The 25,219-nt window shown below is 52.7% G+C and overlaps 1 protein-coding gene across 5 annotated transcripts in view; it reads left to right on the top strand.

Annotated features, from left to right (window-relative positions):
• The first annotated feature begins 1,111 nt into the window (after positions 1 to 1,111).
• The window catches only part of KCND3 (potassium voltage-gated channel subfamily D member 3), a 143,359-nt gene continuing 119,251 nt past the window's right edge, over positions 1,112 to 25,219 (top strand). For 2 of the 5 annotated variants that reach the window (XM_064173821.1, XM_064173816.1), the window contains exons 1-2: positions 1,112 to 1,197; positions 7,225 to 8,411. In XM_064173821.1, the coding sequence (XP_064029891.1) occupies positions 7,303 to 8,411 (1,109 nt within the window). In that variant the 5' untranslated portion in view covers positions 1,112 to 1,197; positions 7,225 to 7,302. Of the gene's footprint in view, positions 1,198 to 1,773; positions 1,796 to 1,941; positions 1,962 to 2,187; positions 2,756 to 7,224; positions 8,412 to 25,219 lie in introns of those variants that run through there. The other 3 variants (XM_064173819.1, XM_064173818.1, XM_064173817.1) reach the window with 3 other exon arrangements.

Raw genomic sequence — 25,219 nt, 5'->3', positions numbered from 1 at the left:
GTTCTGCTTTCTTCTAAGAGGGAAAGAGCAAGTTGAGATCTAGGAAGGATTTTAAAGGGGGGGGAGGGGGGGAAGCAGTTCTGAAGACTGAAGATGGGTTTGGGATGCTTTGATCTGCTCCAGTTTCTCACAGCGTGGAAAGTTTCTTGCAGAAGTTTCTCAGGATTCGTTTTTGCACACAACTAACTACTCCTGAGCACAGCACACGACTGGTAGTATCCATATGGTAAGGATTACAATAGGTCGTGAGGGTAGACCTCAGGTCTGCAGGCACTGGAGTGCAGTTCCCAAGCAACACTGGGAGAAGCTGGTTTGGGGGAAGATTGCCCAGAACCTGCCAGTGAGAATTTAATCTTATTGTTTAATAATGGCATTGAAGTAGCAGGGATGAAACAACGCCGAGCTCCTGAGCTGGCACAGCCAGCAGGGCTGCTGTCGGCTTCCAGCTTACGTTTCCTGAACCTGGCAACCTGAACGTTGAAGCACTGCAGGATTTGGAAGGTTCTTTCCTGGTTTGTTTACTCTTTTTTGTAAAGCAGCCCCGGTTGAGGAGGTCCCACAGAAGGCAGAGGTGTGACAAAGTCCCCTGGACGCGGCCCCGGGCAGCGACGCCTTTGCCAAGTCCCCGTGTTCTCCGGTGCAGCACAGCAGAGCCACATCCACCTCTGCTCTTCGCCCTCGCCACAAGTGACCCCGCTGCAGGAGCCTCCTCCAGACCCCCCCTCTTCAGCCTTCGGCTTCCCCCCGCTCCCAACCCCACACGGGGGGTCCCGCCCCCACCCTCACGCATCCCTCCGGCCCCGGCCGCTGCCGCGCACCGGGAGCTCCGGGTGACACCTGCCGGTGGCTCGGAGGGACGGACGGACAGAGGGACGGGCAGAAGGACAGAGGACGGGTGGAGGGATAGAAGACAGACAGAGGGACGGACGGAGGCGGCCGAGCGCAGGGCGCAGCCCCTGCCCCCCGCCGGAGCAGCCCCCGGGAGCTGTCCGCCGCCCGTGGTTCTGATCGCCTGCCGCCCGCCGCCCTCCGCTCGCCGCCGCTCCGCGCCCGCGCACTCCGCACAGCCCCGCGCAGCCCCGCGCAGCCCCCGCGCTCCCGGCAAGCCGCATGGCAGCGGAGCCGCTGGGCTGGCGGCCGCGGCCGGCAGCAGCGGGCGGGCAGGGCGAGGCGGCGGCCCGGGAGCGCCTTGAGGAGGTGAGGAGGGAAGGATGGGGGCTGCTGGGTGGGATGGGAGGCGACGCGGAACACCAGCACCGGGAGGGGGACACCGGCACGGGAGGGGGGACCAAGCCCGCAAGGGGGACACCGGTACCAGGAGGGTTATATCGGCATCGGGAAAGGGGACCGGCACGGGTAAGGGGGACATCAGCACCGGAGGGATGGGCACCGGCACCGGGAGCGGGGACAGACCCCGGGAGAATCCTAGAATCGTTTCGGTTGGAAAAGGTCTCTAAGATCATCGAGTGCAAGCATTGACCCAACAGCCCCGTGGCCATTAAATCCCAGCAGCGGGAGGGTGGACACCGGCACGGGGGAGGGGTGTGGACCTGGCATCAAGGGGGTCACCTGCGGGTGGGGAGGGGGCGTGCCGGGGGCAGCAAAGGGCAAGAGCAGTGCCCCCAGATGTCTCCCACCCCCGCTTCAGCCCCCGATTAAAATGCCATAGCGGGGGTGTGGGGGGAGGCGATGGCAAGGCTCCTGTGCCGTGTGTGTCTCTGTCGTACTTTATGGAAGTCACCAACTATCGCTGCGGTGCCATCAGTCGTCGCTGGGAGCTGCCTAGAAGAGCAGGGTGAGACTGGGCAGCTCGGATTTGGGCTTATTTGCTTAATGGAGATGTGCTGGCAAACGGATAAATGGGCGAGGATGCCAAGTCTGTGATCCTGTGGAGTCCAACTTTGGACCGTGGATGAGAGAGGGATGCTGAGGAGAATTGGAGACAGGACCAGTAAGAGCTGGTGAGGAGCTGGGCATGAGAGAACAGCAGGATGAGGGATAGGGGACAAGTGGTGGGAAGGAAGAAGGAGAAGAGAGGGAAGGATTGGTTCGAGCCTGAGTTATTTATTGTACTCCTGAATGCAGCTTCCTGCCCTGGATGCGATGCTGTTGGCTGCGAGCGTGTGATGCTGAAGGAGCAGCTCAGTTGCTTGTCCAGGAGAAACAACCTCTCTTGCACGATCCCTGCTTGTCCGAGAGTCAGGGACACGGGGGCAGCTTCGGGAGGGACCAGTGAAGTTCATCCCCTACTTTTCCTCCCCTCCATCCCCCCCCTTGCCACCTCTGGCACATTAGCATGCAGGGTAGGCTCTGCTGTGTATTTAACGGCTCCATTTGCCGCTGTCTCTCAGCTCACACCGCCCGCCGCCTGCCTCGCCCCACAGCCTGGCACCAGCTGGGTCCACACCAGTGAGTCCCCGGGACCCGGTGCCTTTTCCACTTGGTTTTAGGCAGCGAGAGCAAAGCTCCGAGTGGTGCTGGAAGGGGAGGAGGCAAAAAGCAGCAAGCTGAGGCGAGAGAGGCAGGGAGAGGCTCGGTCTCGGCAGTGATGAGGAGAAGCTGTTTAGTCATCTCTCGATATAGACTTTCCCGGTGATGATCACATTTACTGATTGCCTCTGACTGCTCTGGGAGAGGGAGGCAGAGGCAGGCAGCACACTTCACCTTTTATGCCGAGGAGTGACTGCTCCCCCTTCCTTCCAGTTCCCCACAGCCAGCCCTACTTTTGGGTGCGGAGAGTCTCTTTCCTTGCCAGGTAAGGCACTGCCACAAGCCGCCAAGATGGGCTCTTCTGGGCTGACCGGGAGGGAGGGCAGAAGTTTGCATGCATTTATCCTAAGCCTGTTGCTTTTGCTCCTAAATCTCTGCAGTGGACTGAGGGAGGGAATGTTCTGCAGAAAGTTGTATTGTCTGGTGTGGTTGTGAAGGGAGAGGATGTGATGGGGGGGAGGGAGGATTGAGCCTCGGCTGACATATTTTGCTTTGAAACACATCTCTGCTGCTTGAGCCTGACCCAACAAGGGCAGGAGAAGACAGAATGGGCGATCCCAAAGCTCTGCACTCCCTTTAGCTGTGTCTCATCTGAAAACTCAGGGTGTTTATCTGTGTGGCTTTAAACCATCCCTGCCTGCTTCTGGAAAGGGAAACACTGGGAGAGTTTGGGTTGGTTTCTGCTTTCCGGAGACTAGGAACAGCATTTAAGTGTGGCTTTGCTGTGGGAACTAATGGGGTAAGAATCCATCACTTCTTGACCTTTTAGGTGAACAGGAATAACTGTGCTCTCTCTCAAGTTTCCCTCTCAAGCTTTGCTGTCCCAGCCATGCCTGCCAGGGTTTGGGTTGAAACCGGGATGAAACCACAGTGCCCAGCAAGCAGTTGCAGCACAGATGACCTGCGGAGCCAGCAGCAGCTAGGAAGGGACTGAGATGGGGATGGGGGTCCCTGTCAGGGGTCCAGGGGCTCATCCCACAGGTTTTCCTTCCAAATCTGCTGGCAATATTTCACTGTCCCTGTAATCATCCACAGAAAACAGGTTCTGTTTCCTATAGGTGCTGACTGTTTTCAGTCGGAAGGGGACAGACCCTTTTATTTTGAGTACCAGGTCTGCTAAATACCAGCAGGAGGGTCCTGACTTTTTTGTTAATGAATTCCTTTCAAATTACACAAAGGAATTGCTGTAATTAAAATCAGGAATATGCACACAGCTAAATATGCACTTGTTAGAATCAAACTCTGGCTGCTCGCTACACGAGCTGAAGAGACTCTCTCGACTCTACACTACATTTTGAGCCCAGGCAGTTGCCTTGCAGCCTGAAGAGGCTGGGCAGCTGTTTGCAGAACCCAGGCAGGCAGACAAGGAGGATTCTTTCCATGTTCTCTAGATAAACTTCATGGCTGTTGGGTTTTTTCCCCTCGCTCAGCTTCCCTTGTGCAGCTCTGAGTTACAAACCCAGTCTTGGCTCAATGTCCTATCCGCCGCTTCGGGGAGCGGTGGACTTCCCAGGGCTCAGGGATGAAATAAAAGCAAAACCTCTGCCTCAGGGGATTCAATTTCTCTTCTCCCCCTCAGTCTTTCAGAAAATTTACAGCTGAAAAATACTCTCTTTTTTGTGTATTTTGAGGATCAAACAAGACAGATGCAATGCAGCTTTGAAAAGCACTCTGCGTGCTCTACGCTTCCTTAACTAGCCTCACCTCCTGGTCACGGAGAAGTGGGAACCAAACTTCCCCGGCAGAACACCCCTCTTCTGTTTTACTCTCCTGTCCATTTCATAGCCAAGATATCTTCAGCTTCCCCACACATACACTGCCAGCAAGGCAGGACCCATTTTATCCTGAAAATTCGATTTAGAAATGTGTAAGTCACTTATGAGTTACCAATGCTTTATTAGAACAATTATAGGTGAAGTATTTATAGTGCCTACAGCTAATGTAGGTAACCTGGAATTGCAACCAAAGTTAAACAAGTACAGAAGAGATTTCTAACGAGCTTCCCCTGAGAAATCAGGGGAGATGAGGATCCAGTGTACTGGAGCTGGTCAGGTCACCCTATGTAGCCAATGAGCCCGTTTGACTGTGGTAGAATTAATTGGTGTTAAAAAGCAAGGGAAGGCAGTTTCCAGCAGGGAAAACAGGAGCAGGATGCTGAGCTCTTGGTTATTTGCCTGTTTACCTTTGGGGATGAATGAACAAAATGGTTTTCTTTGCCTCCTATTTAGCAGTCCTCTTGCAGTGTTTGATAAAAGCTAAAGATGCCCCACTGGGGGTATAAGGAAGGGGCAGCTCTGCTGTCTGAGCCCACAGAACCCTTGGAGCTGGCCCTTCAGCCGAAGCCCAGGGCTGCTCTGCAAGGTGGTGCAGAGCAAGTTTGCAGAGCTGGGCTCTGCCACTTCCCCGCACAGCCCGCAGAGACTGCTCTACAAGGGCTGCCAGCCTGGTGCTAGGAACGCAGCAAATCCCCTCTTCAGAGGGAGAGGAGTGCACAGAAACACTGAACGATTCCTCATAGGAAGCACTGTGGGATGTTGGCTCCAGAGCCACGTATGCAAGCAAAGTGTCTCCCTGGGATATGCATCACTCTGGGTTATTGCCTGTTCCGTAATTACAAAACCTCTTCCAGCAGCACTAAGATGCTTCCACGAGGGATTTCAATTGTCCTTTAGGTAGTAAAATTGCATGGAAAGATCCTCCACATTAAGGTGATGAATGTTAATGCACCCTGAAGAGGAAGAGCATCTCGGTGAGCAGTTCAGTCATCTTCACCACAGATGGACTCCGTCATTTTTTATTCAGTGTTTTGATGGCCTGTGGGGATCGATAGAGCTGCAGGCTGGGGAGCTGGAGGGGAAGCTTCCATCCAGTTAAAGAACTTCTGGGTGGAATTGCTTAGGAGGAACCCAGGCAGAGGATACAATCGAGCTTTGAGAGCCTGGATCAGTCGAATCAATGGGATTGCCACTGACAAAGCAACTTCTGGTAGGGTCCCTAATGCATTTTACACAATGATAGCTCCTTTCTCCAGGTGGTTTTGTGCTAGGATTAGAAAAGGACTGGGAGGATGAAGGGAAATACAAGTGAAAACAAAGTTGAGCAGTGCAAGAACTCTGACCAAAGAGCAGCAAGATCTTTGGCTAGATCAGAATCACAATACCAGACCCAGCTTTCATAGAATCATAGAATCAACCAGGTTGGAAGAGACCTCCAAGCTCATCCAGTCTTATCCAGTCATGTAGACCATGGCACTAAGTGCCTCATCCAATCTTTTCTTGAACACCTCAAGGGATGGTGACTCCACCACCTCCCTGGGCAGCCCATTCCAATGCCAATCACTCTCTCTGTGAAGAAGTTCCTCCTAACATCCAGCCTGTACTTCCCTTGGCACAACTTTGAGAGAAGGTTGGCTTCCAATGGCTGAGGGGCTGGACAACTCAGGATAGCTTTCATCTGGAAATCAAGAGAGCAGTGAATGTGTTGCATTTCATAGAATGGTTTAGGTTGGAAGGGACCTCAAGGATCAGCCACTTCCAACCCCCTGCCATAGGCAGGGACACCTCCCACTAGAACAAGTCACTCAAGGCCTCATCCAACCTGACCTTGAACACCTCCAGGGAGAAAGCATCCCTGGGGAGTTGAATTAGATGATGGGGTTTGGAACTAGATGATGAGGGTTGGAACTAGATGATCCTTTGGTCCCTTCCAACCCTGACTGAGTCTATGATTCTATGATTCTATGACCCACAACCTCCCTGGAAACCTGTTCCAGTCCTTGAGGTTGAAGGGCTTCTGCCTCTGTTAGCTAGGAAATAACTGAGGTATCTTCCTGCTGGAAGGAAGTTGTCCAGCTTGGGAGGTAGGAAATAACTGAGGTATCTTCCTGCTGGAAGGAAGTTATCCAGCTTGGGAGGTAGGAAAGAACTGAGGTATCTTCCTGCTGGAAGGAAGTTATCCAGCTTGGGAGGCTTCCCTCATCCTGATGTTCTCAGTACTCAGTGGGCAGCTTAATCCATCAGGTTTTCCCAGCAGGGACCCTAAGTGTTACTCAGCTCTGCTGTGCTCATGTATTCTGAACAGATCTCTCTAACAGTCAGGATTTTCCCCCAGTTTGGTGGAGGGATGCAACAATTCCCAAGAGTTAACACTCACCTCTTAAATGAAAGAGACCAGCAAAGAGCTGCTGCTGAGGTCAGGTCTGTAATTAAAGGTGGAAGAGAACCAAAGGCTTTCTCTTTCCTTCAGGTGAAAATGTTCTTAATGAGAGACTCATTCCATGCTGAACTCGACTCAGACTGGCACCCCAGCTCAGTCCAGGGGTGGCTTTTCCTGGGGTACCTGTCACTGGGTGAACACGAGCTGATTTTTGCTGCAGCTCCCAGCTCTTTTTTGACAGCTGTAGTCAAAGTGATGAGCAGAGGAGGCTCACACCTGGGGGAATGATGGATTACTCTTGTTTGTAGGGAAGCAAATATAAATTAGTGTGTTTATGCTACTTTTAAAATGCTTTTAATGAGGAATCATTTGCTATTCAAAGGTTCCGTCTCTAATGGTGCCACAGCCCCGCTGCGCTGATGAGCCTGGGCCTTGTTTCACATCAGTCTTCAACCAGGACCCAGGGGCAAGCCAGATGGTCTGCACCTGTGTGTCCACCCTGGTTTCTGCCCCTTTAACCCCACGGGGCAGGACACTCTGCCTGACTCTGTTGTGGTTTTATTTTGTCCTGTCTTTCAGATGGAACTGATCTGACTTCCAAGAGGTCTCCGGAGCAGCCTAACCATCTTCTCCAGTAACAAGGCCCCCGGGGTCATCATGGCGGCAGGAGTAGCAGCCTGGTTGCCCTTTGCCAGGGCAGCTGCCATAGGATGGATGCCAGTGGCCAACTGTCCCATGCCACTGGCTCCAACAGAGAAAAACAAGAGGCAGGACGAGCTGATCATCCTCAACGTGAGCGGCAGGCGCTTCCAGACCTGGAGGACTACACTGGAGAGGTACCCGGACACACTCCTGGGCAGCACCGAGAAGGAGTTCTTCTTCAACGAGGACACCAAGGAGTACTTCTTCGACCGGGACCCTGAGGTCTTCAGGTGCATCTTGAATTTTTACCGAACTGGCAAGCTGCACTACCCCAGGTACGAGTGCATCTCCGCCTACGACGAGGAGCTGGCCTTCTACGGGATCCTGCCCGAGATCATCGGCGACTGCTGCTACGAAGAGTACAAGGACCGCAAGCGGGAGAACGCCGAGCGGCTGATGGACGACAACGACTCCGAGAACAACCAAGAAGGCTCCATGCCATCCCTGAGCTTCCGGCAGACCATGTGGCGAGCCTTTGAGAACCCCCACACCAGCACCTTAGCCTTAGTCTTTTACTACGTCACCGGCTTCTTTATCGCCGTCTCTGTGATCACCAACGTGGTGGAAACTGTCCCCTGCGGCACGGTGCCCGGGCACAAGGAGCTGCCGTGCGGGGAGAGGTACGCCGTGGCTTTCTTTTGCTTGGACACGGCTTGCGTGATGATTTTCACGGTCGAGTACCTGCTGAGGCTCTTCGCGGCCCCCAGCCGCTACAGGTTCATCAGAAGCGTGATGAGCATCATCGACGTGGTGGCCATCATGCCCTACTACATTGGCTTGGTGATGACCAACAACGAGGACGTCAGCGGCGCCTTTGTGACGCTAAGGGTTTTCAGGGTTTTCAGGATTTTCAAGTTCTCTCGCCATTCCCAAGGCTTAAGAATCTTGGGCTACACTTTGAAGAGCTGTGCCTCCGAGCTTGGCTTTCTCCTCTTTTCCCTCACTATGGCAATCATCATCTTTGCAACTGTGATGTTTTATGCGGAGAAAGGATCCTCGGCAAGCAAATTCACCAGTATCCCTGCTTCCTTTTGGTATACTATTGTCACCATGACAACACTGGGGTGAGTAGGACATTTCCTTCTACTGAGCAGCAGGCAAGCATGTGCTGGGAACTCAGCTTTGGGTACTCTTGAGTGTTTTCCAGGGTGCATGCTCGAGAAGGGGCTGGAGCTGTCAGGGGTTCGATTGTTCTCTGCCTTACAACTTGTGCGAGCTCTGCTGATGCAAAGTTGTTGAAAGCAGAAACTGCTCTTACACCCACTCGGGAAACGCTCGGCACAGCGGGGAAGGAGAGCAGGAGGAGCGAGGCTGCGGAGCAGCAGGTCCTGTTTCCCTCTCCTGCTGCAGGAGGGGAGGGTTGATGCGAGCGCAGGGGAGCTGGCAGCTCGTGGGCTTGGCAGCCATTCGTTCCAAACGTGGATGGCACAGGAGGCTGCTGGCTGTGCGCTGTCCCTTCTCACCACGTCAGTCGCTGCCTCTTCCCTCGGCCTGCCAGGGACCAGAGGTGTGGTGAATTCGAGCGGATAGTGTGGGTCACCACACTGCCCGTGGTCTGGTTGGTGCTTGAGTGGAGCAGGGTTTGGGCTTCTTGTCTCTGTTTAGTTGTGAGCTCAAGAAGAAAGAAAAGCCAAAGCAACCCACGAATGTGTGCTGCAGCTGCAGTAGGATTGCAAACATTCCCAAGGACAGGCACAAAGATAATGTTATCAAAGCAAGGGGAATGTAGCCTGGAGGGCACCTTTTTTTCCCCCCTACCTCCCCCCCTCTTATATTTCATTTCTGTCTTACAGATGTTTCCACTGAGATTATAGATTTGAGCTTCTGTTGCTTTGAACTAAAACCTTTGTAAGCAGAATGACCAAACCCTCACCCTGCCAGGGTTATGTAAAGGAAAGTAGGAATCATGTCCAGAGTAGGAAAAAGTAGGAAAGTAGGAAACGTAGGAAGTAGGAAACATGTCCAGAGAAGGGTGGCAAAGCTGGGGAGGGGCCTGGAACATAAACTCCATGAGGAGAGGCTGAGGGAGATGAGGGTGTGCAGCCTGCAGCAGAGGAGGCTCAGGGCAGAGCTCATTGCTGCCTACAACTACCTGAAAGGAGGCTGCAGCCAGGTGGGGTTGGGCTCTGCTGCCAGGCAGCCAGCAACAGAGCAAGGGGACCCAGGCTGAAGCTGTGCCAGGGCAGGTCTAGGCTGGATGTTAGGAGGAAGTTCCTGGCAGAGAGAGTGATTGGCATTGGAATGGGCTGCCCAGGGAGGTGGTAGAGTCGCTGTGTCTGGAGGTGTTGCAGTCAAGCCTGGCTGGGGCACTTAGTGCCATGGTCTGGTTGCTTGGCCAGGCCTGGGTGCTAGGTTGTGCTGGATGAGCTTGGAGCTCTCTTCCAACCTGCTTGATTCTCTGAATGACAGGCAGGCTGCTCCAGGCAGTCCCAAAGTTCTGGCGGGGCAGCAGCTCTCCATTCCACACCCCAGACCAATATCTGGTGTTCAGAGTGGCTTGGCAAAGAGTTTTCCCACTGGAGAGTTGCCACAGTTTAAGTTCAGATGCAGACAGTTCTCATCCCTGCACTATGGTGACCGCTTTTTGTCTAAACTGCTTTTGATTTTAAACACTTCTCTGTGCCCATTAAAGAGGAGCAGGCTCACAGTAGCACTTGTAAATTATTAAGATCATAATTCAGCTGTCAGAGAAGGTGCAGGAGCTGAGCAGATGACAACTGCAAAGCTGAATTCCTTCATTAAATGAGAATGTAGAACATGTTTGTCATAGTCACCCAGAAGATCTTTTCCCTCCTTTTCGAACGTCTAAGCACAGTGTGCAGGTTCCTACAGCAGAAGCTGAGCTGCTTAGCCTGGAGCAGAAGTCAGCCCTAGCTCAGGGATCAGCGCTGGGCTTTGGGTGCCTGCACTCTCCCACCCTCTGCTTCAGATTTCCACGTTCTTACTGGTCCATACTGGTCACTTCCCACTCTCTTGTCCCCACCATTGTATCTGAGCTGCTTTGGAGCAGCACCTGTCCTGAGTGGCTTCTTTGTGTGCACCCCTGCACAAGATGGGAGGCACAGCTCTGCTTCCTGGGCTCTGCTGAGCGAGGATCATGGAATCACAGAGTCATAGAATCATAGAACCACAGAATCAGAGAATCACAGTCACAGAATCAGAGAGTCAGAGAACCATAGAATCAGTCACAGAATCAGAGAATAATCAGAGAATCACAGTCACAGAACCACAGAATCACAGCATCATAGAACCACGGAGTCATAGAACCACAGAATCACAGTCACAGAATCACAGATCCACAGAATCACAGCATCATAGAACCACAGAGTCAGAACCACAGAGTCAGAACCACAGAGTCATAGAACCACAGAACCACAGCATCATAGAACCACAGAGTCAGAACCACAGAATCATAGAACCACAGTCACACAATCACAGTCACACAATCACAGAACCACAGCATCACAATCACAGAACCACAGAGTCATAGAACCATAGAATCACAGAGTCAGAACCACAGAATCATAGAACCACAGAATCACAGAGTCACACAATCACAGTCACAGAACCACAGCATCACAGTCACAGAACCACAGCATCACAGTCACAGAACCACAGAGTCATAGAACCATAGAATCACAGAGTCAGAACCACAGAATCACAGTCACAGAATCACAGAACCACAGAATCACAGAATCAGAGAATCAGAGAATAACAGAATCGGAGAATCAGAGAATAATAGAATCAGAGAATCAGAGAATAATAGAATCAGAGAACCACAACACCATAGAATCACAGACATTCAGGGGCTGAAAGGCACCTCAAAAGCTGATCCTCTGCCAGAGAGGGATTACCTATACCAGATCACACAGGAACATGCCCAGTCAAGGCTTGAGTATCTCCAGAGAGAGAGAGACTCCTCTCTTTGTGCCCACACACACATGCACACCCCCACCTTTGTGTTGGTAGGTCTTGGTGATGGGGGAGCTGAGGTGAAAGGATGTGTCAGTGTTGCTTGGCAGCAAGCCCTGCTCCTGGAGCAGATTCAGGACGTGCTGGAGGGTGGCTGAGGCTCCATCCCCCTCAGCAGTCTCTTGGTCTTGTTCCCTGCCGCTTCCCTCCCGAAGGCACGGATAAGACAGAGCAGAGTGCTCCTGAGGACCTGGAGTGTTCTCAATCTGCTGTAATCACAGAAATTAGGGATGAATGAGGCCTTTACACGAGTTGACAAGAATTTTAAACCCAGGCATTTCAACACAGCTTTGTAAAGAGTTCACTGGAAAGGGACCTATCAAATGCTTATTAAAGCTCTGACTTCTAGTACTGATCAGGGATTTTTGTTGCAGGATCTTAATTAAAATAGGTGTCTGCAGCAAGCAGCCTACCAGCCAAGCTCAATGGTGTGTCACAGACTCAGGAGCAACTCAGAAACCTCAACAGCAGCAGACCCCAAAGTGCCTCTGTGCTCTCTGACAGCCCCGAGCTGCCCATGGCCACACTCGGCAGGGACCCAGCCCCTCCTTATCCAGCTCCCCAGAGCCAAATGCTCCCCAATGGCCTGCTCAAAACCTCTGCTAGACAGAGAAGTTGCTACTGTGAGCCTTGAAAACTTAATTGCTACCAGACCAGCTCCACAGAGAAGAACTTTCTGGGGCTGGTTGGGATGGTGGTGGGGTCCCAGATGTGAGTGCAGGGACAGCCCCTAAGGAGCAAAGCATCCTTGGTGCCACCCCTAGCCCTTGAGTAGGGCTAGGGAGAGGCCGAGGGAGCTGGGGGGGTGCAGCCTGCAGAAGAGGAGGCTCAGGGCAGAGTCCGTAGCTGCCTGAAGGGAGGCTGTAGCCAGGTGGGATTGGGCTCTGTTGCCAGGCAGCCAGCAACAGAACAAGGGGACACAGCCTCAAGCTGTGCCAGGGCAGGTCTAGGCTGGATGTGAGGAGGAAGTTGTTGTCAGAGAGAGTGATTGGCATTGGAATGGGCTGCCCAGGGAGGTGGTGGAGTGGCTGTGGCTGGAGGTGTTGAAGCCAAGCCTGGCTGGGGCACTTAGTGCCATGGTCTGGTTGGTTGGGCAGGGCTGGGTGCTAGGTTGGGCTGGATGAGCTTGAAGGCCTCTTCCAATCTGCTTTATTCTAAGATTCTGGAAGGTGAAGCATTGCAGAAAGCAAAGTGCTGCTTGGAGGTGTGTGTGGGGGGGGTACTATGCAAATCAGCCCTGAGGAATCCAAGACTTGAAGCTCCCCAGGTAGTTACCAACCCAAGGAGACAGGTACAAGAGCTCTCCTGGTATGGGAAAGCAAGCAAAGGAATTCAATTACACTGCCCCTGCATCTCTGATCCCTCTGCTGTGCTCATCAGCCCTGGTTTAAGAGAGGCTGTTTTTAATTTAGCAGCATTTAAATTTTGCTCAGGAGATTTTCTAATGAAAGCATTATTCTTGGGTGCATCTTAAATCAATCTGAATTACTGAAACAACCACTCAAAATTAATTCAAAATCATCTCTCCAATTCATGCAGAAACATTTCTCTCAAGAGGGCCAAAAGCAACCCAGCTCCTCTCTTGCCCTTGTCTAAAGCACCCACACAAGGACCCTGAGCTCTGCCTGCAACCTCTCTTTGCTCTGCAGGAGGTTTTGTCCCCAGGATCCCCCATCTCAGCCACGCAGCTGCTGCCCAAAGCAGCAGAGGAGCACAGTGCTGGCTCCCTTCATTAGCATTTGTGTCCCTGGCTTGGTTTTTGGCTGGCTTGCTGAACAGCAGCCACCAGTTTTACATCCAGAGAGAGGCAGTTTCATTGCCATGAGTTCTGGTGCCAGTGTACAAGTTTTATCCACTCCTCAGCCTCGTTTGGCCATGCATGAGGCAGCCTCATGTTTTGCTGCCCTCCAGCACACCCCACAAACACAGCATGGGACCTTTCTCACCAAGCCCCACACCAGTTTTGCCCACAGCTCTTACTTTTTCTAAGCTTTTTAGAGCTGTTTTCATCTCCTCTAACAGCAAGATGTTTCCAACTCTCAGGCAATGTCTGTGACAGCAAATTGTAGGTGTGAAAACCTCAGAGCTGCATCTCCCCTGCACCATCCCAGGGCACGGAGAGCTCCTGAGGACTCTGCAGGGCATCACTGCTGGGCTCCCTATCATGCCCAGCTCAGTACCCCCATCCCCACCACAGCTAGGGGCAGGCTGGGGTAGAGAAGGGTGGGAAACCTGCAGTGTATCACAGAATCATTAAGGTTGGCAAAGACTTTTAAGATGAATGACTCCAACTACACTATGCCCTGAAGCTCCACCTCTACAGCGTCTTCAACACCTCCTGGGGATGGCAACTCCACCACCTGCCTGGGCAGCCTCTTTCCATGCCTCAGCACTCTTTCAGTGAAGAGTTTCTTTCCTGGAGAGGATCATCACTGAGATCTTTGCCCATGTTTTGTTAAGAAGCCAGCAGCAGGATGGACCAAGGAGCAGAGGCTGTGAGTGGGTTTGGTTCTGCACTGTGGGACTCTCTATCGCCTGACAAAGGCTGAGCTCCCCCAGCTCAGCCCCCTCAGGGTGGGCTCAGAAGAATTTATCTTCTGTCTGACTGTCTCCTTTACAATTTTCCAGCACACAATGGTTTGAGAGCCCTGTCCCTCTCTCTGATTCAGCTTTGCTGGTCAGTGAGTTTGAGAGATGCACATCAGTGCACATGGACAACACAGCCCTGTCTGCAGCATTCACTGAAGGAAGCAGGCTAACGTGAGGGAGTCAATAAAACAGATGTGCTGCCCTGGTTATGTCAACAGCCTGACCTGGAGCAAGATCTGAAATGTCTTCAATGGTTTTATTAGTTGAGTGCTTAGAGAGCAGGGATGTGGGGGTAGGGGCTCTTTGGGTTGGTCTTGGTTCAAGCTGGCACCCTGTGGTTCTGCAAGATGTGGGTCAGAGAGAGCATCAGAAGGCTGGCACCTGATCAGTCCCCTCAAAGAAGCAGCATCCTTTGGCTGCTCTCTTGTGCTTTCCTGTTCATTGGTGGTCAGACATGGACAAGCAAGGGAATGCAATTTAAGGAGTGAAACACAATCACAAGGTGATGGAACCATTGTGGGTGGAAAAGACCTGGAAGATCATCAAGCTCAAATGTTAACCCAGCACTGCCAGGGCTGCACTAAACTATGGCCCTCAGCATCACATCTCCCTCCAGGAATGGAGACCTCACTACTGCCCTGGGCAGCCTGGCCCAGGCTTTGCCAACCCTTTGGGGAAGGAAATTGCCCCTCAGAGCCAAACTAAACCACTCCTGGGGGCAACCCAAGGCCATTTCATAGGATCACAGAATGGGTTAGGTTGGAAGGGACCTCAAAGCTCAGCCAGTTCCAAGCCCCTGCCATAGGCAGGGACACCTCCTACTAGAACAGGTTGCTCAAGGCCTCATCCAACCTGGCCTTGAACACCTCCAGGGAGGTTGTAGAGCACAGAAGCACCCAATATTTTTTATCACATTGGGTGCTTCTGTGCTCCACAGCCTCCCTGGGCAACCTGTGCCAGTGTCTCACCACCCTCACTGTAAACAACTTCTTCCTAACACCCACTGTCAGTCTCCCCTCTGCCACTTCAAACCCATTACCCCTTGTCCTGTCATTACAAGATCTTGTCAATAGTCCCTCCACAGCCTTCCTGAAGCCCACTTCACACCCTGGAAGGTCACTCCAAGGTCTCCTCCAAGCCTTCTCTCCTCCAGGCTGCAGAGCCCTAACTCTCTCAGCCTGTTCTCAGAGCAGAGCTGTTGCAGCCCTCTGAGTATCTTGGTGGCCTCCTCTGGACTGGCTCCAACACTTCCCTGTCCTGCTTGTGCTCCAGAACTGCACCCAGGACTGCAGGTGGGGTCTGAAGAGACCAAACCCTCTTATCCTATTGCTTGTTATCAGGCAGAAGAGCCCAATCCCCACCTGGCTCCAACCTTCTTTCAGGGAGTTCTTGAGAGCAATGAGATCTCCCCTCAGCCTCCTTTTCCACAGGCTGAACAAGCCCAACTCCCTCAGCTGCTCCTCCTCGTGCTCTGAGCACGTGAAATCCTTGCTGCCAAACTGCTGACAGCTGGACCAGGCTGAACCCCCCCAATGCTGACCACGTTTGCTGCCGCCGCCAGCCCCGGCACGGAGCAGGACCTCTCTGCGGTTGCCTCTCCAACACGAGGCAGCCAAACCACTCGAGCTGATAGTAACCTTCATTCACCCTCCTCCATGCAAACTACGAGGGGTTTGCAAGGGAAAGGAAATCATAAATCATCTCTGGAGTGCTGCCATTCCTCATTCCTGGCTCCTCCAGAAGCCTGCCGCTTGGCCCAGGCACTGCCTTGCGCTCTTCAGCTCTTCAGCACCAGCCGCTCAACTCCACCGGAGAAAGGGCTTTAATAGGAAGGCTGCTTTGCATATTCCACCTCATCACAGGGGAAGATGGATGGGCTGGGGGGGGGAGATTTCCTTTGTCAAGCAAGGAGCTGAAAAGTCATCACTCTCCCTCCCCCCGCCCCACACAGTCAACAACTCCTCCGTCCACAGGGGCCGCAGAGCCGCTAGGATTTAATAGAGAGAAAATCCAATCAGGCGATGAATTGATGGAGCTACACAAAGAAGCCATCTTCCTGGGCTTTCATTCTCTTGCCTCCAGCTTCATCTGCCACGAAACATGCAGCAATTTTTCTTCCCCTAATGGATTTACAGCTCCTGTGTGCAAAATGGCTTTGTGTCAGCAGCCACAGATGGGAACCTCTTCCCTTCCGCTAGCGCCATGCGACTCGCAGGTGGGCAGCTCATTTTGGGAGCTCTTTGTGTCCCCCAGAAGCCCAGAAGTATTCCAATACCTTTATTCATTGGCAGAGCAAGTGGAATTCAGTCGAGTTTTCTTTTCTTCTTGCCTGTCCTTAGGTTTGTTGGGGTTTTTTTTTGAGGGGGGGAGGGAGGGGAGGGGTGTGTGCAGCTCTGGCTCTTTGCAGCGCCCGCACGTCCTGGCGAACACACCGCTCCTAACGTGCAAGACAAAATAACTTCCCTTTAGGGTAAAGGAGAAGTGAATGATTTTGAATAAAGCTAAGTAATGGCACTGGCTAAATCTGTACCAGGGCTGCTAAATATACCCATGGAAGCCTTGGCAGAGATGCATCTCTAGCAACTGATGCACAAAGGATCTCTAGCAACTGACGTACAAAAGATCTCTCGCGACTGATGTACACAGTTTTGCTAAGCTCCTCTCTCTCTTTTTGGTTTTCCCCACCCCCCCCCTCTCCCCTTCCTGTGATCAGTAAGTGCCTGAGAAAGAAAGATGAGAGATAAGGTTGTATTTTCATTGGCCAGGAAAGGAAGTGATTGGCTTCCTGACTGGATCCAAGCTATTTTTAGCCTCATAAAAGGATAATTTCATAACGGCGCTGACCCAGTAAAAGTAATTAGTTTACAGAGATCAGCTGAAAACAAGGGACAGAGTAGCCACTGTCAGTCAGAAAGCAGGGAAAGGGGGATGTGAAGTTAAAGGCCCCACTACAAATTAGCCCAAACTAATTAGGTCTCTTAGCTGATTACAGCCCACACAGTCGGAACGGGTTCGCGGTGGAGCAGAGGGCATATGGCTCCTATGCTGGGCTTTAAGAGGAGCTCCTGAGACACTCCTGTCTCTGCAACCCAGAGGTTAATCCTCTGCCTGGGTGGGTGCCAACAGCCACTTTCATGGGTTACAGATGCCATCTGGACCTCACAGCCTGACCTCCACCTTACCTGGCACTGATTTAGCAGCGGGCACCTAAAAAGGCAAACTGAAGCTCCTGCCCCACTTTAACTTGAGGAAAGCAACAGGAGGCATTTCCCTTGCCATTTCCTGAGGGGTGAAGGGGCTGAAGGGGGCTGCAGGAGAGCTGGGGAGGGACTTTTGACAAGGGCTTGTACTTCTAGGGATTGAAGCTTGGCAAGGAGAGCTTTAGACTGGAGATTGGGAAAAAATTCTTTCCAGTGGGGGTGGTGAGAGACTGGCACAGGTTGAGGGTGGTGAGACACTGACTCAGGTTGAGGGTAGTGAGACACTGACTCAGGTTGAGGGTAGTGAGGCACTGGCACAGGTTGAGGGTAGTGAGGCACTGGCACAGGTTGCCCAGGGAGGTTGTGGAGCACAGAAGCACCCAATGTTGGGTGGAATCTTCTTTTCTGTCAGATCCCACCACTTCTACTGTCAATTTATGGATGATGTCCTTTGGAGCAGGCAGGCTGCTGGCTGCTTTTCCTGCAGACCAGGAGATCTGGCAGGGCTCAGCCCAGCTCTGCCTTCTCCTGGACAGGCAATGCCTGCAGAAACAGATTGTGCCTCGTTAGCTATTTACCACTGCTCCATTAGAGCACGGGCAAGGGCTGTAATTCACCTCTTAAAGTTACAACTAAGTGTGGAAGAGTTATTTTAAAATCAATACCTAATGGAATGTCATTGTTCCAACATTAAACCCTGCTGGGAACTGACTAGGAGGCATGTGGCAAGTCAAATCACTGCCTGCCAGGGGAGGAACAAATTCATCACCCCTCTAAAAGGTGCAAGTCCTTCAGAAATGAAGCTGCAGCATCTGGCCCTTTCTTTCCCTCATCCTTTTGCCCCTTGGTCCTCTGCTTTTCACTGTGCACTTCTTACTTTCTGCATGGAGCCTTGAGGGGTTTGGGTCTGGGGATGAGCACTTTGGTGTCATTGTCACCAGTGGCTCTCCTGATGGAGAGCAGAGCTCTGCCTGTGAAACATAGAATGGATCACACTGAAAGGGAGCTCAGAGATCATCTACTCCAACCTTGGACATCTCTCAACTCAACTTGGTTGCCCAAGGTCTCATCCAACCTGGCCTTGAACATCTTCAGGGAGAGAGCATCCAGAACCACTCTGGGCAACTTGTTCCAGAGTCTGACCAAAATCATTTGTCACTTACAAAAGCTTCTGCAGCAAAACCACCTCCAGACTGGGCAGCCACTCAAAGCTGGGCTTGGAGCACTGAGGAGAGCTGCTGAGGATGGCCTGAGGAATCCTGCCCTGACCTGCCAGCTGCATCAGAATCCAATCACAGAGCAGCTTCTGCTCTCTGCCTCCAGGACCTGCTGACACTTGCCTGAGGTACATCCCCAGTAAGCCCTTGAGAATGATTGTTGGCATCTGGTGAGTGTGGTCCTGCAGGTCACTGAGAGCTCAGCTCAGCCAGAGAGATCTCAGGGTGACTGTTCTGTGGTGTCTCCTAATCACAAGGTCAAGCAGCTCAAGTCACATCCCACACATCTGGAGGGAAGCAGCTGCTGTGTTGAATGGCAGCAAGAGCACCCCAGCACCCTGATACACCCCCAGGGGATCAGCAGTACTCACTTCCCTCTCTGCTTGCTTGACCTGGAGCACACAGGAGCCATCCTCCTTAAATATTAATCACAGGCACTGTGGTAAGAGCAAAAGCAGCACTTTGCTTTTCAGTTGGAAGGGATAAGACCAACCAGACACTTTTGCAGCCTAAAGCCTGGCAGCAGTGAGCTGCCATCAAAAGGAAAGCCAAAAGGGGAGAAGGCTGCTCCAAGCTGCTTTCTCCTGGAGTCCACCTACCTGTCTGTCTAAGTTTGGGTCAGGAGCACTCATGGAAAGAAAGCTCAGTCCTCCTGCACCTGCTGCAGTTTGGACATGCAAATGAGGACTGGAAGATGCACTCCAGGAATGCACCTAAAATGTTCCTGCTGCTAAAGGGGTTTCAGTCCAAGGATCAGACCAGGATTAGGCTAAATTAACCCTCCCTGGAATCCTAGAATCAGTCAGGGTTGGAAGGGACCACAAGGATCATTCAGCTCCAAGCCCCTGCCATGGGCAGAGACACCTCACACTAGATCAGGCTGTCCACAGCCTCACCCAGCCTGGCCTTAAACACCTCCAGGGATGAGGCTTCTACCATCTCCCTGGGCAACCCATTCCAGCCTCTCACCACCCTCGTGATGAAGAACTTCCTAACATCCAGGCTGACCCTCCCCATCTCCAGCTTTGTTCCATCCCCCCACTCCTATCGCTACCTGACAGCCTCAAAAGTCCCTCTCCAGCTTTCCTGCAGCCCCCTTCAGACACTGGAAAGCCACAAGAAGGTCACCTGGAAGCCTTCTCCTCTCCAGACTGAACAGGATGCTTGTTCCTCTGCACCAGCTCAGCTCCTGCTGGGCCACACTACCTGCTAACACAGACACAAACTGCTCCTTGCCCTGCAATTGATGTCAGAAGTGGTTCTCAAGGACAACCCTGGCTCAGCACCCCCGGAGGGTTTACCCAGATTCTTGGCCCTTTGTCACCAACATTAAACCGAGAAAACCTCCAATTGCTTCCTCCTGCCTCTCCAGCAGGCAGACAGGAGCAGGCAGCTGTCGATTTAACAGCCTCTGACACCTCCTTTTACTCCACCGTGTGAGAGCCCTCTCCTAGCACTCAGCGTCTGAACTAAGCAGGAGCAGGACTGAAATCCACCACCGAGAGCAGCACTGCCAGCACACATCCCTCCCTGGCACACGCTCGGGTGGTGCCCTTGGGCTGAGGGCGATTCAAATCCCTGCCTCCCACCTGTGAGATCCCCTTCTCATCACAACCACTGGCTGATAATTAAGCCAAGGATGAAATTCCCTCTCTCCAACCATGAATTGCTCTCTGTGTGCTTCAGAGCTTCCTGCAGGACCTGCTCTGCGGCTGGGCAGTTGCGGTCAGCTCGCAGGAGGCAATCCCAACTTTTCCTTGGTGCCTCTTTTCGTTCCCCTGCCTACTGACATCTGCCTAACCGTCTGTTCAGCAAGCCAGGGAGCATCCATCATCTAATAGGATGAGTCCTACTGAGTCAGACACTCTGCTTCAGCTCATGAAATGAGTTGGCATCATGTCCTAGCCTTGGCACGCTCGACGCAGAAGGCTTCAGCCCCTTCTCTGATGCTTTGCTGCTCGTCAGGGAAGAGCAGCCCAGATTAAGGAGCAGAAACATCCATTCAGCAAGACAGCTGCTGAATGAGAGCACCCAAGCCAGGTGAAACCAGGGAAAAGTCAGCCCTCTTGCTAAGGGCCACACCATGCAGAAAGCTGGGCTGAAGGGAGATGAGATTTTGGGCTGCAGAGGGCTGAGCAGGATGAATTCCACCACTAATGAGCTTAGTCAATAAGCTCATTACCTAACGAGCTCTGTTGGACAAGCTTGATTTCCAGCCTGGGGAAAGCCTTCAGAGCAGATAGCCCACAGGTAAACAGCTCCAGCAGTTCACACACAGCAGACACCTCTGGAGCTCAGCAGCACAGTCACAGCCATCAGCAGCTCCTTTCCTCAAGGTGCAGATGTCAGCATGGATCAGGAAAGCAGTACAGGGTGGAGGCTCTCTTCCACCCTAGACCTGCCTTTACAAGCCTGATGCAGACAGGGATGGACACCAACAGGACTTGTTAACACACACAGGTTCTGATCCCCTTCCCTCAGGGAGGTTGTGGATGCCTCTCGCTGGAGGTGTGCAAGGACAGGTTGGATGAGGTCTCAGAAACATAGAATCATGGAATCAGTCAGGGTTGGAAGGAACCATAAGGAGCAGCCAGTCCCAACCCCCCTGCCATGGGCAGGGACACCTCACACTAGATCAGGCTGTGCACAGCCTCAGCCAGCCTGGCCTTAAACACCTCCAGGGATGAGGCTTCCACCACCTCCCTGAGCAATTCATTCCAGGCTCTCACCACCCTCATGCTGGAGAACTTCTTCCTAACATCCAGTCTGAATCTCCCCATTTCCAGCTTTGTTCCATCCCCCCCACTCTTATCACTCCCTGATAGCCTAAAAAGTCCCTCCCCAGCTTTCTTGTAGGCTCCCTTAAGATACTGAAAGGCCACAATAAGGTCACCTCAGAGGCTTCTTCTCTCCAATCTTGAGCAACTTGGGCTAGTGAAAAGTGTCCTTGCTTGATTCTATGATCTGGGCTAAGGAATGGGCCCCAGAGGATGTTTAGCAGAGTTTTCCCACTCTGTTGGCTTGGAAGTTAAAAGGAGAAGCAGAGATTTCAGAAAAGGAGTGGAGATATCATAGAACAGAGTCATAGAATGGGAGCTGGGAGTCACTGCTCTGCATGGGATCATGTAGACAGGTTGGAAGACAGCTCCAAGCTCCTCCAGCCCAACCTAGCACCCAGCCAATCACTCTCTCTGCCAACAACTTCCTCCTCACATCCAGCCTAGACCTGCCCTGGCACAACCTGAGGCTGTGTCCCCTTCTTCTGTTGCTGGCTGCCTGGCAGCAGAGCCCAACCCCACCTGGCTACAGCCTCCCTGCAGGCAGCTGCAGACAGCAATGAGCTCTGCCCTGAGCCTCCTCTGCTGCAGGCTGCACCCCCCCAGCTCCCTCAGCCTCTCCTCACAGGGCTCTGCTCCAGGCCCCTCCCCAGCCTTGCTGCCCTTCTCTCAACACCTTCCAGCACCTCAACATCTCTCTTGAATGGAGGAGCCCAGAACTGGACACAGCACTCCAGGGGTGGCCTGAGCAGTGCTGAGCACAGGGGCACAAGAACCTCCCTTGTCCTGCTGCCCACACTGCTCCCGAGCCAGCCCAGGATGCCATTGGCTCTGCTGCCCACCTGGGCACTGCTGCCTCAGCTTCAGGATGGCCAAGGAATGCACTGGCAAGGCATAAAAGCTGAGATGCAGCTCTGAGGAACACCTGCCACCAGAAAACCTCTCTTGCCACAGTGAGTTGCCCATACAAGTGGTGCAGAAGGAGTCTCCCAATCACAGCCTGACCTATCCAAGCCCACACAGCTCAGTTTAGCTGTCAGTGACACTCGTTTGTCACTGGTGTGACTCACTGACTGTCATGAGGTTAATCCCAGCACATGTTGTGAACAGAGTGGGCAGGACCATTAAATATTCTTCATGTGAAGAGCTGGGGCTGCTCTGCCTGGGGAGGAGAAGGCTCCAGGGAGACCTTAGAGTAACCTAGTACCTGAAGGGGGCTACAGGAGAGCTGGAAAGGGATATTTTATCAAGGGCTTGTAGAGGCTTTCAGCTGCAAGATTGAGGCTGGGGGATGAGGAAGAAATTCTTTCCAGTGAGAGTGGGGAGACACTGTTAGAGGTTGCCCAAGGAGTACCTGAAGGGGGCTACAGGAGAGCTGGAAAGGGATATTTCATCAAGGGCTTGGAGAGGCTTTGAGCTGGCAGAGGGCAGATTGAGACTGGGGGTGAGGAAGAAATTCTTTCCAGTGAGAGTGGAGAGACACCAAAAGAGGTTGCCCAGGGAGGTCATGAATGGCCTCTCCCTAGGAGTGTTCAGGTTACAAATTAAGCTTGAGGAGGGGAGATTTAGTCTGGATGTTAGAAAAGATTTCTTTACAATGAGGGTGGAAGAGGTTGTCCAGAGAGGTTGTGGATGCCTCCTTTCCTGGAGGTGCTCAAGGCCAGGTTGGATGAGGCTTTGAGCAAGCTGGGCTGCTGGGAGGTTGTCCCTGCCCATGGCAGGAGGTTGCAATTGGATGCTCTTTAAGAATGTTTCCCATCCAAACCATTCCATGAACCTATGAACTGCAGAGCAGGCAGGATTTGAAGCAGAGGTTTGCCAACCTTCCCCTGGCTCTGGCTGAGCAGCAGCTCCAGGCACCTCCTTTTGTTGCTGACTGAAAAGAGAACCACAAAAGCTGCTAAAATTAATGTTCAGCTCACAGTAGGTTTGGTGCCAGACCTTCATGCTGCAGTCATGTGGAGCTCAACTGATGTCTCCAAGCAAGCTGAGCTGCCTGCATGTTTGCTCCCCCCCTTGGTGTGCCCTCCAGGGCATGCACAGGGTTAAATTTGGGTATTTTAGGATTCCACACACCTGCTTCCTCCTAAAACTCTTCGTCTCCCACCCTATCAGCTGCTTTTTTGTTTGTTTACTGCAAAGTTCAGAGGCATTTTTCTTCCCCCTTCCTCCTCAAATGTTGTTTTTTTTTAGCTCTGCTCACATGGTGACAGGCAAGGGATGGGCAGTGGCAGTGCCTGGGAGGGCTGTGACTGGAGGAGCTCAAGAGTTTAAAGAAGACTTCAGTGGCTGTGAACAAAAGGGTTAAAAGGAATGCAGGTGTTACTAGGAAGGAGGCAAAATTCAGCTGGAAAGGTCTTTCCTTCCCCATCTTCCTTCTCCCATGTTGCATCCAGCAACAGAACAAGGGGACACAGTCTCAAGCTGTGCCAGGGAAGGTCTAGGCTGGGTGTTAGGAGGAAGTTGTTGGCAGAGAGAGTGATTGGCATTGGAATGGGCTGCCCAGGGAGGTGGTGGAGTGGCTGTGGCTGGAGGTGTTGAAGCCAAGCCTGGCTGGGGCACTTAGTGCCATGGTCTGGTTGGTTGGGCAGGGCTGGGTGCTAGGTTGGGCTGGCTGAGCTTGGAGCTCTCTTCCAGCCTGGCTGATTCTGTTGTTCTCTGATCCCATGCAGAGTGGTGGCTCCCAGCATGAGATGCTCCCAGATAAAGCAGTTTGGCACTGGATGGAATTTGTGTGCCATTAATAACTGCTTCCCTGGCAAGAGCCAGCCAGAGTGGGCAGACAGCACATCTACTACCTATAGCACTTGGCTATACAGTAAATTAAATCCACCCATTAAATCATCCCAAGCTGAAAGGGCATTTCTCTGAACATCTGTGCATGCTGAGTGCATTATCTGCAGTGGGAAACTACTGAGGATGGAAACTGTTGGTGACTGAAAGCAATGCAGGGAATGGTTTGTGGAATTTGGAGGAAATAAGCCCAGCTAATGCCCCCTGCCCTGGCAGCAGATTTCAGAGGCTGTGGAGGGGAGGTCTAGGTTGGGTATTCTTGAGATTCATTAGGCCAAGGAGCAGTGGATGGAAGCTGCAGCACAGGAGGTTGCACTCAACACAAGGGGGAACTTCTTGCCTGGAAGGGTCCCAGAGCCCTGGCACAGGCTGCCCAGAGAGGTTGTGGAGTCTCCTTCTGTGGAGCCTTCCCAGGCCTGTCTGCATGTGTTTCTGTGTGACCTGAGCTAGATTGTGTGGTCCTGCTCTGGCAGGGGTGTAGGACTCCAGGGATAGCAATTCCACCACCTCCCTGGGCAGCCCATTCCAGTGCCAATCACTCTCTCTGCCTACAACTTCCTCCTCACATCCATCCTGGACCTCCCCTGGCACAACTTGAGACTGTGTCCCCTTGTTCTGTTGCTGCCTGCCTGGCAGCAGAGCCCAAGCCCACCTAGCTACAGCCTATGTTCAGCTCTGGGCCCCCCAGGTCAAGGGGGACATAGAACTTCTTGAGAGAGTCCAGCATAGAGCCATGAAGATGCTGAAGGGAATGGAACAGCTCTGGTAGGAGGAGAGCCTGAGGGAGCTGGGGCTGGGAGCTTGGAGGAGCCTGAGAGGTGACCTCAGCAGTGGTTATCAATGTGTGCAGGTGAGTGGCAGAGGCTGGAGCCAGGCTCTGCTGGGGGATGCCAGTGCCAGCACCAGGGGCAGTGGGGGAAGCTGAGGCAGAGGAAGTTTCATTTAAACATGAGGAGGATTTTTCCCCTGTGAGAGTGACAGAGCCTGGCACAGGCTGCTCAGGGGGGCTGTGGAGTCTCCCTCTGTGGAGATATTCAAACCCTGCCTGGATGTGTTCCTGTGTGATCTGGTCTAGGAGATGCTGCTCTGGCAGGGGGTTGGACTGCCTGAGCTTTGGAGGTCCCTTCCAGCCCCTGACACTCTGTGACTCTGTGAGTGCTGAGAGTATGAGTACAAGCTGGTGAAGGAGCAGAGGTGCCTGGCAGTGCTGGGTGCCTGTCTTCAAGCAGAAACAGGCAGGCAGCTTCTCTTTGCCCTGATGTGTCCCATTTAGTTGATTGCTCTTAGCTTGTTCCCAAGCTCCTCAGCAGATTGCACATTAAGA

The sequence above is a fragment of the Pogoniulus pusillus genome, chromosome 39, assembly GCF_015220805.1.
Source record: "Pogoniulus pusillus isolate bPogPus1 chromosome 39, bPogPus1.pri, whole genome shotgun sequence".
In the NCBI taxonomy this organism is placed as follows: Eukaryota; Metazoa; Chordata; class Aves; order Piciformes; family Lybiidae; genus Pogoniulus; species Pogoniulus pusillus.
Note: the sequence above shows the minus strand (reverse complement) of the source record. Positions and strands in the feature narration are given on the sequence as shown.